An 11,617-nucleotide genomic window follows, 5' to 3' on the forward strand; every position below is an offset into this window, starting at 1 on the left:
CATATAATTGAGTAAAATAATTATAGAGTACCAAGTCATGCCGGATAAATACTTATAATATACTTTCTCCGTTTGCTAATTATTACACCGTATAGGTTGGACACAATAATTTTGGTAGTGGGAAAAAGAAAGAGAGAGAAAAGTAAAAATATTAAATCGTCCACGTGATGTAAACATAAACTAAAGAATAAGTGTGAAAAAGTAAGAGTAAGTTGGATATTCGTAGTGTGAATAGAGATATTTTTTTGTCTCAAAATGAAAATGATGCAATATTTATAAAACTTTTAAAAAAACAAGTGGTGCAATATTAAAATAACGGAGGAAGAAGTATTGACATAGGTAACACTGTCATGAAATGCATTTTAAAAGAGAAGTAGGGATGGCATACTAATTAAAATAAATAAATAAACATGCCGTTCATCTATCACCCCGTGTCGGTGTATAGGGTTCAATATTCACTAATAACTCCTAAAAAACTTAACACATACTCGTAGAAAATCATCCTATGTAATGTTATCTTAAAATAAGTAAATGAACACATTATATCGAATTAAGTAGTTCACTTAATTTCAATGGCAGAGTTTATTATCTTGGTATAGTACTTAGTAGCTAGAATAGAAAAGCGTCACAATCTGCGGTAGTTTTTTTCAGAAGCCACTCAATTTCATGCTGTTGGTGATGTAACAGTTCAATTTATTGTCGGGGACACCGGCAATTGGTGCTTGTAGCAGTAACCGTGTTGTGATGATTAATGGTCGGTAGCTGGAGCAACCTTTTGAGTTTTTTCTCCCCCCCTTGTTACTTTTCATTCTCATTGAATTTCTGAGTAATGTCAACGATTCAGAACAGTGTACAGAGCTACCTGAGTTGAAACAATTTCTGAACAAACCCCTTAAGCAACTTGATTACCAGGGTCCGGTTAGTTCAAATCAGTGAACATCGGTATGTGTAATTTTGAGCCAAACCATCTAGCCTGTATCAAATATTTTCCGGGTGGTCTAGGATTTCTGTTCGAAACACATAATATCTGTAAGGGATCAGAATTTGTTTCAGGTTGGGTAAATTTTCCCAGGTCTGGTGTTAAACCAACAAAATGCAATACGAGTAGAATGCAAGCTCTGCTGCTATGATAAGGGGTTTCTGTGATCAAAATTATTGCCGACAAAAAATAACAAATGCATCAATCACTATATCCCATCAATAGATAGCTACGAAGTTGACAGGAGAAGTCAATTTCCTCTAATTACTTCCAAGATTATGATGGAGGCTCTCTTTAGACAAAACAAGTACGGAACTTGCTGGTGCATTTGCACTGCTTCAAAACAAGCTATCTAGCAACAGAACAAGGACTTTGCCATGTTGATATATCCGTTATAAGATCTCGAAATTGATCTATCAGATGTTTGAGGTGCTTATTCTTATTTGCAAGATCCTGCAATTACAAAAGTAGAAAATAAATATAGACGTTTCCTCTTCCAAACCGGCACAATCATCTGCAAACCAAAATAACTTAAAAGGACTCCCTCTTAAACAAATCCCATCCTCCAATCCCATCAGCCACATCAGTCACTAGCTATTGAACAACAATCACGAGGACCGATTGTGCTATTTTAACACTATTCTTTACTACGCCATGATAAACTCCTGGACCTCACACAAGCAATCGACCTCATGCATCCATTAAAATGGAAACAATTCACAAGAGATGGACTTGTAACAGTAATATTTTTTTTTTTCTAAAATAAGAACAGTAATTTAGCTTTAACATTACCGTCTTTAAACTAGATACTTGCTCTTCTAACTTCCCGATTTCAGCCTCATCTTCAACTGAGGCAGAACCATCCATGTCTTCCTGAACAAAAGGAAAACAATTACACCAATCAGACACCTACAGACAGCAGCAGCCAGCAGTAATCCCTAGTGTTTGAAAATCCAATAATTGAATATTGATTGAAGGGGCAAAAAAATTAAGCAAACAAGAATGAATCATAACTATGATCAAAGTCAACTCCTATAATCCTATGAGCTATGGCCTACGAAATAACTCCTAACAACAGAACCATTCCTTAGCATGTGAAGGAAAATGCAGCATAAAATTGTTAATAACAACAAACAACCGAGGAAAATTTAAACTTGAATTATTTTCTGCTTTAACAAACCAACCGAAGACATTTTGCAAACGTGGTTTCCTGGGATTGATTTTTCTTTCAGCTAGACTTTTGTACAGTACAAATAGGGTTTTAACTCGATTCCCTTTATAGATCTCACATTCTCTGAAAATATTTGATGCAAAATTTCACAACCCTATGAGTCAATGAAACAAATGTCATTCACTTTTCAGAATAAACCATGTAAAAAAAGCTTCAATCATCAGCAAGGGGGGTGCACATAATATTAAGGGAAAAAATAAACTGCAAAATTCTATAGATGAATAGAAACTTGCAATAAAAGAGGAAATTACCTTGTTTCCCTGAGGCAAGGCATTGAGAACAGCACGAAGAGAAGCAACGGAAGACTTATAACGAAGACGAGCTTCTTCAAGAGCACCACCACCCATATCGAAGTGGTGAGCTGAATCTAATGAAACATCACCATTTGAACCCTCACTATGCCCATTAGCAGTGATTGTAGCGGCAGTACTAGTATCAGGAATAGCAACAGGAGAAGAGGTAGTTGTAGACCACAAGGTTGGGTTGCAAAGCTCATCATTCATTGCAGACAGGATCTGAAATGCTGCCTCAACTGTCTCTTCTAGATGCTTCTGACCTTCTGCTGCAAGCTCCTTCGCTGATTTCACGGTTTCATCGGTCATTACCTGGTCTTCCATTGTTGTACTGTTGATAATTTCAGAGATAAGACAAACCTTATCAAGTTCTAAAAATTGATCCCTAATTGCCTAATATGCTGTTGACTTCCCATCAATTATCACTAGGGAGAAGCACAATAACCATGGAGTCATCAACAAATATCTTAAACTACAAGCTTTAAAACGTTCAAGTTAACGCCTTAGTAGGTCTCTAATGTGACCTTTTTTTTTTTTACAAATTTAGTCCCAATACCCACACATTAATCCCATGAATCACACAAATCATATAGTACTGCACAAGTGCACATATAACAAGATTATTAATAACAGTATCAAAAGAATGAAGCAGCATTAGCCTCTAATTCATTCAAATATATATCGTACAGAGTACATTATACTCCTGATATGTCGTACAGAGTAACTAGCAACAAAATCGTCAATTAAGCCCCTTAGTTGGCCTCAAGCGATAGAATTTTGACATAATGAGTAACTTGTCTCATGAATTACCAAGCATCTCACCAAATAAATGCCTATGCCTACAACTATAGTCCAAAACCTCATACAGCAACTTCAGATTTCTTACAGTGACATGTTCACTCGCGTAGCTCAGAAAAGAGGGAGATTAATGGAAGATTCGGAGCCTCAGAGGACCAAAACAGAATGAAACGCGGTTTACAAGTTATAATCTCCCTCTTTTCTGAGCTATTATGTTTGGGGTTGTTGACATACTCCTGATTCGTCTTCGAAATGAAACAACCCCAAACATAACAGCTCAATGCCATAGCAGCAGTGGCGTCTCCAGGATTTCCTTAGAGGGGGTTCGAAACTTCGGAAGTTCAGAATCATGATTAACAAAGGAACAAAAATATAATAATTAAATATTCAGTACATAAGTTCAAATCATGGATTGCAAATAGATTACACAATACAAATAGAAAAAAAAAAATTACAGAAGCATTCTTCGAGATTCCTAAAAGGCAGAGAATAATTTGAAAAGAATTTTTGACTCTTTTTTCTTTTCCTAATATTTTTTTTATATATATTATTATTAATATGTATATTTTGGCTGAACTGTTTTTTTTTTTTTTTTAATAAATGATGAATTATTGCTTAATGGCTTAATTATTAGTGATTTTAGTTTGGTCTTCTCAATCTTGTTTTATTTGTATTTAATGACATATCATCCTGATTGTTTAGAAAATAATTAGGTTCTTCTGTGTAATTGGGATTGGCTTATATTATGCCTTAAGTTAACTTTGAACCTAACATTTTTTTATGAACATTGACAATATTCCATATCTAAATAATAATGCAAGCTGATCAGCATCCTTCTGTAATAATATCTGTCCATTTCACTCTAGCATTTTTGAACTAGCAGTACGCGTAATCTCATATAAACAAGCAATAAGCAACAATCAACAATTAAGTAAGCAACAATGAACAATTAAGTAATCAACAAACAAGAAACAACTTAACAACAAACAACTAAACAAGTGCGAAACTGGGAAGCAGCAAGCTCACCAGACTACCGTGGACTCGTGGAGGCTGGAGGCAAGAGGCGTCGACGCGTTTGCCGTGTGGTCGTCGTCGGACGTCGGTGGAGCAAGGAACCTGGTCGTCTGCCGTGCGATTTAGCAAAAAATATCCCCAAATTGAGAACTTGAGAAGTAAAGTAGCGAATTATAACCAATATTCAGCGATTTACAAAAAATCCCCAATTCGTAATGTATATTAGCATATGAAATTCAACGATTTAGCAAAATAAATCCCCAAATTCACTTGCCTCACTACCAGACGGCTGCGGGTCAGCAAGACTGCGAGGCTGCGCCGCTGCGGACAGTCGGTCAGACAAAGAGCCACAGAGGGACAGCCGGAACTCCGGAAGACGGGAAGAGGAGGAGGTAGAAGTTAGGGTTTTGCGATTTGGGGGAATGAGGAAGAGGAAAGCTGGGAAGGAAAAAAAAAAAAAGTGTGAATTATGGGTTTTGAACCCACAAACTCTTGTGAGATGGGATGTGAAAAAAACCACTGGACTACAGCTTTACTTATTGTCATATGATACACAACTATTCTATTTAACCTATTTCGATTTTTTTTTTTTTTTTTTAAAAAAAGGTTTTTAATTTTTTTCCAAAAAATAAATGGGTTCAATGGACCCACATTGGATCCGCCTCTGCATAGCAGCATCAAGTATGTCAACAACTCATAAGAGCCCCCAAACTAAATACACCACTATACTATACTATACTAGAACACACCCAATTCTCTAATTAACTGGACAAAAAAGTGCAGAAAATAGAAAATGGAGTTGGAAAAATAAAATAGAAATCACCAATCCACTAAACTAGGTTACCATATAGGCCGCAATCTTTAATTAGACAACGATTCAACATTTTCTACACATGAATTGGCAGTTATATTAAGCCCTAAGTTTTTTTTGAAACTTTCAGCGTCCGGTTAGTAGTAGCAGGTAATTGGAAGCATTGAAAGGACTAGAGTGAAACCATCATTGTCTATTCCCTTCAGATTAGGATCTGATCTGGAGAGTTCCAGACCGCAGAATACAGCTGAACAACCGGCGCCTGCTCTCTCTCCTTCTGCTGCTCCTGTTCGATGATAATGTTGTTGCTGCGCTGCTCTACTTTCTCCAATCCTTCATTTACTCAGTTCTTTTTCCTCACAAGAACTTGAGACCCAAATTAAGTTACGACTCATCCGCTCATGGGTCAAAAAAAGAATGGTCAAAACTCGTTTTGTTTTTATTTACTTGATTAGCATTTCGAAAATGAAAATGCCATATTGCTTGACTAATACTATATTTGGTGCTTTTGGTAGATAAATTCTCTATATTACCCCCATAAAGTGCACATGAGAATAACTTTTGGGATAATATGGTAAGCCATGTGTAACCAGGGCCACAAACTACGATTTCTCTCCCTCCTCCTCAAATATTGTGTTAAAGGATATGGGTCAAATATATGAAAACAAATGAAGTATATATATTGCCTTGTTTGTTGTGAGGAGATGAATAATTTTAGGTGAGATTAAGAATGAGAATAAAATTGCTCTATTTCCATGATTTTATTACATGTTGGGGTAAGTAAATAGAGATGGGAATTGAGAATAAAGAGGAAAAGACCATTTGCCATTAATGAAAATATATGAATATAACATTTTTTTTTTTGAATGGACATGTATGGATATAACATTAGTAAGGGTGTTATTACAAACATGATATTTATTCTCAATCAATTCCGTTCACAACCCAAACAAGGGATTACCAATACTCCATTTTATTGAATTCCTAACCATAAATTCCCAATTTCATTCCCAACCCTTTAATCCCCAAACACCTATTCCACTTACCAGACGCCCCGTTTTGTTTTTCACAATGTTCAACACTTCAAGTCATGTTAAATTTAATCTTATATAGGCTATTTTCAGCTCAACTTACTCCGCATTTCAGAAATAATTGGATCTTTTCATTTGCATTTATATACCTTTATTTTCGAGAGTGAAGGATAACTCAAATGTTTAGAACTTCCCTCCAACCTTGTTAAACTTTAATTATTTTTGCTAATCTTAAATTTTTTCCCTAATTTTGTTATTATATTCGTTCATTAAAGTAAATTTTACAAAACTTCACTTATTTTTGTTTTGATAAATATAAGAAACTACACCTACTCCGTATAGTATTTTAATCGAGCAAAGCTCTTCTTACAAAAATCTTACCCCCTAGCTTAAACATCACTTCATGTTGTAAAAAAAAAAAAAAAAGTGTTAATTTTCAAATGGCCACAATAAAATTGTGGCTATTGTATTGAATCAAATCACAACCGTTCAATTCTATTGACTAATGTGAACGGTTGATATGATTATTTAAAAAAAAAAAAAAAAAAACGGCAAAAAAAAAAAAAAAAACGTTCTTATCAGTTATATGTTTCAGTTTCTTCTTTGATTATAACGATTGGCTCCAAGTTCAACCATTATTGTCGTCTTTACTGTAATTTTTCGTGAATCCACACTTTGCTTTATTCAGTATTTTTCCCATTACACTAGCGAATGAGAATTAAGTGGAAATCGTTGACAATAAGTTTGACGATAAGAATAATAGGAGCGTATCTATTTTCGAAATTCGCGCATAGTGCTACTGTATGGCATTTGATCCACTCAATTTTAGCCTCTGAATCTCGCATTCAAATATAGTTGCTTGAATTAAAGAGTGCTACTCCACTAAACAATTTTTTCTTGATTACAACTACTTGATGCATTGGCAATATTAAAAAATACAGCAGTTTGGTCTTTATACTTTAACTGCTAGTAATTCTTATTGTTTGGTCAAATTTATTTTTTTTTTTAATAAAAAATATCAATGGCTCACATTAGTCAATAGAAATAACTTGTTGTGATTTGTTTTAATACAATGGTGATAATTTTATTGTGGCCATTCAAAAAAAAAAAAAAAAGAAATTCAAACAGATTAGAATTCATTCAAAATTAATGAAGTACAGTAAAAATCACAAATTTGTTGAATTTGAGTAGTGCAATGAGGAATGGATTAAAGAGGGGTAAATACAAGTTTCTCTTATTGATTAACAAGATTGTATCTCAAGAGGGTAAATTTGTAATTTCGACAAATAAGTTAGAGTTAATATTGTAACTTTGTAGAAGAATGGAAGAAGAAGGTAGAACTTCAATGGAGTTATTCACAGCTTCAATGGAGGAGGAAGCAGATTCAATGGAGTAATCGAAGCTTGGGAAATAGTTTCAATGGAGGATGACAATAACCTTTTCCGTTTGGGGTTAACCATACCCTAATTTTTCTATTTTTTCTTAGGGTTTTCGTTTAATTCGGCGGCGAAGCCATCGGAAATTTAGTGGTGGAGATGGTGGTTTATGCGCAGCTCCAATGCAGGAGGAAAAGCATGAGTAGATGGAGGAGGAAACTAGTAACAATGGTGATTTGCGAATTTCGATGACGGAGATAAACAGGAAAGATGAAGGAGAAAAACAGGGAAATAAAAGTACAGAAAAAAAAGGTACAACTAGAAAAAATATAAAATATTAAAATTATTGATATTATTCACAATTGTGCCATCTTTGAAAAACAATTATTTTGTTTCTCAAGAAGAGAAACTGAGGCAGCCCCATTAAAGAGCGCCCAAAATGGTACACGTACGCTTCACTTAAGCATGCAACAAACCATGTGTCACATACTCAAATACACATCATGATCAAATCAACCGCATGCATGCTTTATCCTTGACCATCTTCAATTGATTCTTTGCATTACAAAATTATATAAACCGGCCGTGAAAAAGGTAATACACAACACGGCCGTGTGAGTTTGGAGAGAAAGAAAGACATTGAAGATGTGGAAAAGGTGGATTATTGGAGGGAATCAGGAGCTGAAGAGATTAGCAATAGAGCGAGTACAGAAAGTAAGAGGATACTCTACTAAAAGGGACGATTTTCCTACACTTGAAGGCCACCCTGCTGCCCAAACTCATGCAGAGGAAGCCGCAACATCACGAAGGAGAGTGAAGCAACACGCAACGCCGACGACTCAGGCTCAACCGCTGCCGAAAGAGTTCCAAATATACCGTTGGAACCCTGACTTGCCCAACCAAAAACCCTTTCTTCAGTCCTTCTTCGTCGACCTCTCCACCTGTGGCCCCATGGTACATATATATATATATATTTTTTTTTTACGCAACAATTCAAGAAATCTACTTCAAATATTGACTATATGTATAACTAATAATTGATACTTGAAGAAAAATATAGTCACGTGTGAGATATTGTAGCTTCATCTCATCATCTATTTCCAATAATCAACTTTTTACACCTTTAATTACTGATAATAAAAAATATATATATGGGGAAAGTTATAAACTGAAAAACATAAAAAAAAAAAAAAAAAAAAAATCAAAATGTTATTAGCAACTACTAATTATGATCATATTATTCGTATGATCGTATCATGCATAATTGCATATGATCATCTGTTGATTTATCTTTTTTTCAGTAATACTTTTTTTAACTTAATTATTAAGAAATGTTAGACTGGTTTGAGCTATTATGGATAGGTATTGGATGCGTTGCAAAAGGTAAAAGCAGAGGATGACTCAAGTTTGAGTTATAGAAGATCATGCAGGGAAGGAATTTGTGGGTCCTGCTCTATGAATATTGATGGCCTTAACACTGTGGCTTGCCTTAAGCCCATTGATTCTGATATTACTAAGCCTACCACCATCACTCCCCTTCCGCATATGTTTGTTATCAAGGATCTCGTCGTCGATCTCACCAATTTCTATAATCAGTACAAGTATATTACTAACACATTCCCCACATATATACCATGCTGTTGTTACTTTTTTTAAATTGATACTTTGTACTTCCTAATATTACGTGTATTGACATTTGTGAAAGTCAAAATCTTACAATTAAAAGAGAACGGAAGGATGTATAACATGCACATGTGCCTAAGGCAGAGCTTTAAGTGGGATACTGAGACTTTTAAAAGTGGCTACTCCCATTCTATACTAGTACTCGTATACTGAATAGTGTGTAAATTTGTCTCATTTTAGTACAAGCACAATGTTCTTGAGCTTTATAACTAGTTAAAACATGAAATTGTGTAGGTCGATTGAGCCGTGGCTAAAGACGAAGAAGGGACCAGAGGATGGGCGTGAGCATAGGCAATCGCCCAAAGATAGGAAGAAGCTTGATGGATTGTATGAGTGCATATTGTGTGCATGTTGCACCACTTCATGCCCTGCATATTGGTGGAATCCAGAGAAGTACTTGGGTCCAGCAGCTTTGATTAACGCATATCGATGGATTTCGGATAGTCGAGACGATTATACCAAGGAGAGATTACAAGCTATAACAGATGATGATATGAAATTGTACAGCTGCAGAGTTATCAAGAATTGCACTGCAGCATGTCCTAAGAGCTTAGATCCTGCCTCTGCCATTAACAAAATGAAGATTAAGGATAAGCTTTTGATATGAGTATGATAACAAGTAGCAAATTTAAATTATGTATGTTCATTTACTGTTGTATTTTTTTTTATTAATCTTGCTTAATTTCCTTAGTTTTTTGGATTACCATCTTTCTATAAGCTAGTCTTTAAGTTTAGCCGCTTGGATGTTATGAAGTTCTTTCTTGCTGGTAGACTGCACTACAAAATAACAATTGTAATTTAATTGGTAATCGGTAAGAAAGAGTTTGATTGTACAATGGTATTCACCGTACAATCGTGCAAGATACGACCAAAGTTTTATTTTCCTTTGTGCCTATGAGGTATAATCATACGAGTAAAGAAATAATCTTGGTTGTAATATGTGCATGACACTATGACAGAGATGGCATAACCAGTTGTACATTATGAAAGGATCACAATGGTAATGGAATAAACATATTAATACTCTAGAAGGGGGGGGGTTGAATAGAGTATGGGCGTTTTTCGCAAAACAGAAAATGTCAAGGCCTTGAGATCAGTTACAGGGCGAAATAAACTGATCTCTGTTTTACAAATCAAGACTTTGAAAACTATTTAAAGTAAAACAGTTAGTAAGCAGAAGGTTATAAACGTTTGTTTTGGATTTTGTTAAAACTGTTTAAAACAAAGAACGAAAGCAAGAATAAGGCAAAAATAAAAACAGAAATAAACACAAGGAATTGTTACGAAGTTCAGCACAAAGGCCTACGTCTCCGCCTAGGGTTGTCCAACCCGTAGGATTTTAACCAACTTTTATTTCTTCCCTTAGAGTTCTAAAGTAACCTAGAAGATCTCACTATCTTCTCTCCGTAGTACTTCCCACTACACCTTAAACACTCAAATCCTAGAAATAAAAGCTAACACACTCAAACAACTTCGAGTATTATAATTTTACTACGAAGTGTATCACTCAAGTATTACAAAGTTTAGCACAAGTGAACACTCGTATTTTTCCCTCACTTTTAAGTAATGAAAAGTAGTAAACAATGAGAGAATTAAAGCTCTTAGAATAGCACAAGACTTCTTGAAAAACTTGGATAATGAAACCGGCTGATCTTCATGCTATTTATAAGGCTTTGAAGCCGACTTTAAAACGTTGCCAGCAGTTTCTGGGTCTTCAACAAACTCCAGAAATTTCGAAGCTTTCAAATTCAAACTTCAAAGCTGCTTTTAAATTCAACGTTTATCTTCCAGCTAGAAATCTGTTACAGCATACTTAGCTTCCTAAAAACCAGGTCAGCAAGCACAAGTAACAACAATATTTATCTTAAACAGAAATCTTATCATATTCAGAAAAATTCATCAACCAAATAAGATAAATAAATACATTTGACAGAAAATATTATCTTAGAAACATAAAGATAAAATCAGTTACTTAAAGAATAATAAAAACATAAACATGCTTATAGCAGAATATACGAATAGGTTAGCATACTTAGCAGGATATATTCGAATATAATTTGACATAATCATAAAATAAGCTAAGATAAATAAACTAAACATATTAGCATATTAAATAAACACTGACTATTCATTTTGACTTCCATCATCCAATATAAAACTAAGTAGGAATATAAACGAAACAACAAGGGAAACAACAAGGTGGAGTCATCACATTAGATATTGTCATGGAACTCTACATAAGATAAATAATACGTAGTGCTATGGAGTAAGCAATCCAAAGTTTACGTAGCAAATCCCTAAAATGAACCTCTCTAAAATGAACCTGTCTTTTACTTGGGATCAATGATTAAATGACCCCTTTTTTTTTTTTTGGGTGTGATGAGAATCAATCTCATGATCT

At 34.7% G+C, this 11,617-nt stretch overlaps 2 protein-coding genes across 2 annotated transcripts; one reads left to right on the forward strand and one right to left on the reverse strand.

Annotated features, from left to right (window-relative positions):
- Positions 1-381: 381 nt before the first annotated feature.
- LOC110717664 (mediator of RNA polymerase II transcription subunit 30-like) lies at positions 382-4,831 on the reverse strand. The gene is made up of 5 exons (XM_021896422.1): positions 4,590-4,831; positions 4,328-4,425; positions 2,462-2,834; positions 1,772-1,852; positions 382-1,432 (listed from the first exon to the last, which is right to left on the reverse strand). The coding sequence occupies exons 3-5, from the start codon at positions 2,825-2,827 to the stop codon at positions 1,328-1,330; spliced, it is 552 nt and encodes a 183-aa protein (XP_021752114.1). The 5' UTR covers positions 2,828-2,834; positions 4,328-4,425; positions 4,590-4,831; the 3' UTR covers positions 382-1,327.
- A 2,574-nt stretch (positions 4,832-7,405) lies between these two features.
- Positions 7,406-10,080, forward strand: LOC110717784 (succinate dehydrogenase [ubiquinone] iron-sulfur subunit 3, mitochondrial-like). The gene is made up of 3 exons (XM_021896549.1): positions 7,406-8,487; positions 8,896-9,134; positions 9,451-10,080. The coding sequence occupies exons 1-3, from the start codon at positions 8,179-8,181 to the stop codon at positions 9,821-9,823; spliced, it is 921 nt and encodes a 306-aa protein (XP_021752241.1). The 5' UTR covers positions 7,406-8,178; the 3' UTR covers positions 9,824-10,080.
- Positions 10,081-11,617: the final 1,537 nt, after the last annotated feature.

The sequence above is a fragment of the Chenopodium quinoa genome, unplaced genomic scaffold, assembly GCF_001683475.1.
Source record: "Chenopodium quinoa cultivar QQ74 unplaced genomic scaffold, ASM168347v1, whole genome shotgun sequence".
Classification (NCBI taxonomy): Eukaryota; Viridiplantae; Streptophyta; class Magnoliopsida; order Caryophyllales; family Amaranthaceae; genus Chenopodium; species Chenopodium quinoa.

Excerpts from the sequence above, each read along its gene's own strand:
- LOC110717664 (XM_021896422.1), bottom strand. The coding sequence starts at position 2,827 with ATGGAAGACCAGGTAATGACCGATGAAACCGTGAAATCAGCGAAGGAG. Across the intron at positions 1,853-2,461 it reads CCTTGCCTCAGGGAAACAAG|GAAGACATGGATGGTTCTGC; the intron begins GTAATTTCCTCT and ends CCTTTTGTTCAG. Across the intron at positions 1,433-1,771 it reads AAGTATCTAGTTTAAAGACG|GATCTTGCAAATAAGAATAA; the intron begins GTAATGTTAAAG and ends TTGTAATTGCAG.
- LOC110717784 (XM_021896549.1), top strand. The coding sequence starts at position 8,179 with ATGTGGAAAAGGTGGATTATTGGAGGGAATCAGGAGCTGAAGAGATTA. Across the intron at positions 8,488-8,895 it reads TCTCCACCTGTGGCCCCATG|GTATTGGATGCGTTGCAAAA; the intron begins GTACATATATAT and ends TATTATGGATAG. Across the intron at positions 9,135-9,450 it reads AATTTCTATAATCAGTACAA|GTCGATTGAGCCGTGGCTAA; the intron begins GTATATTACTAA and ends GAAATTGTGTAG.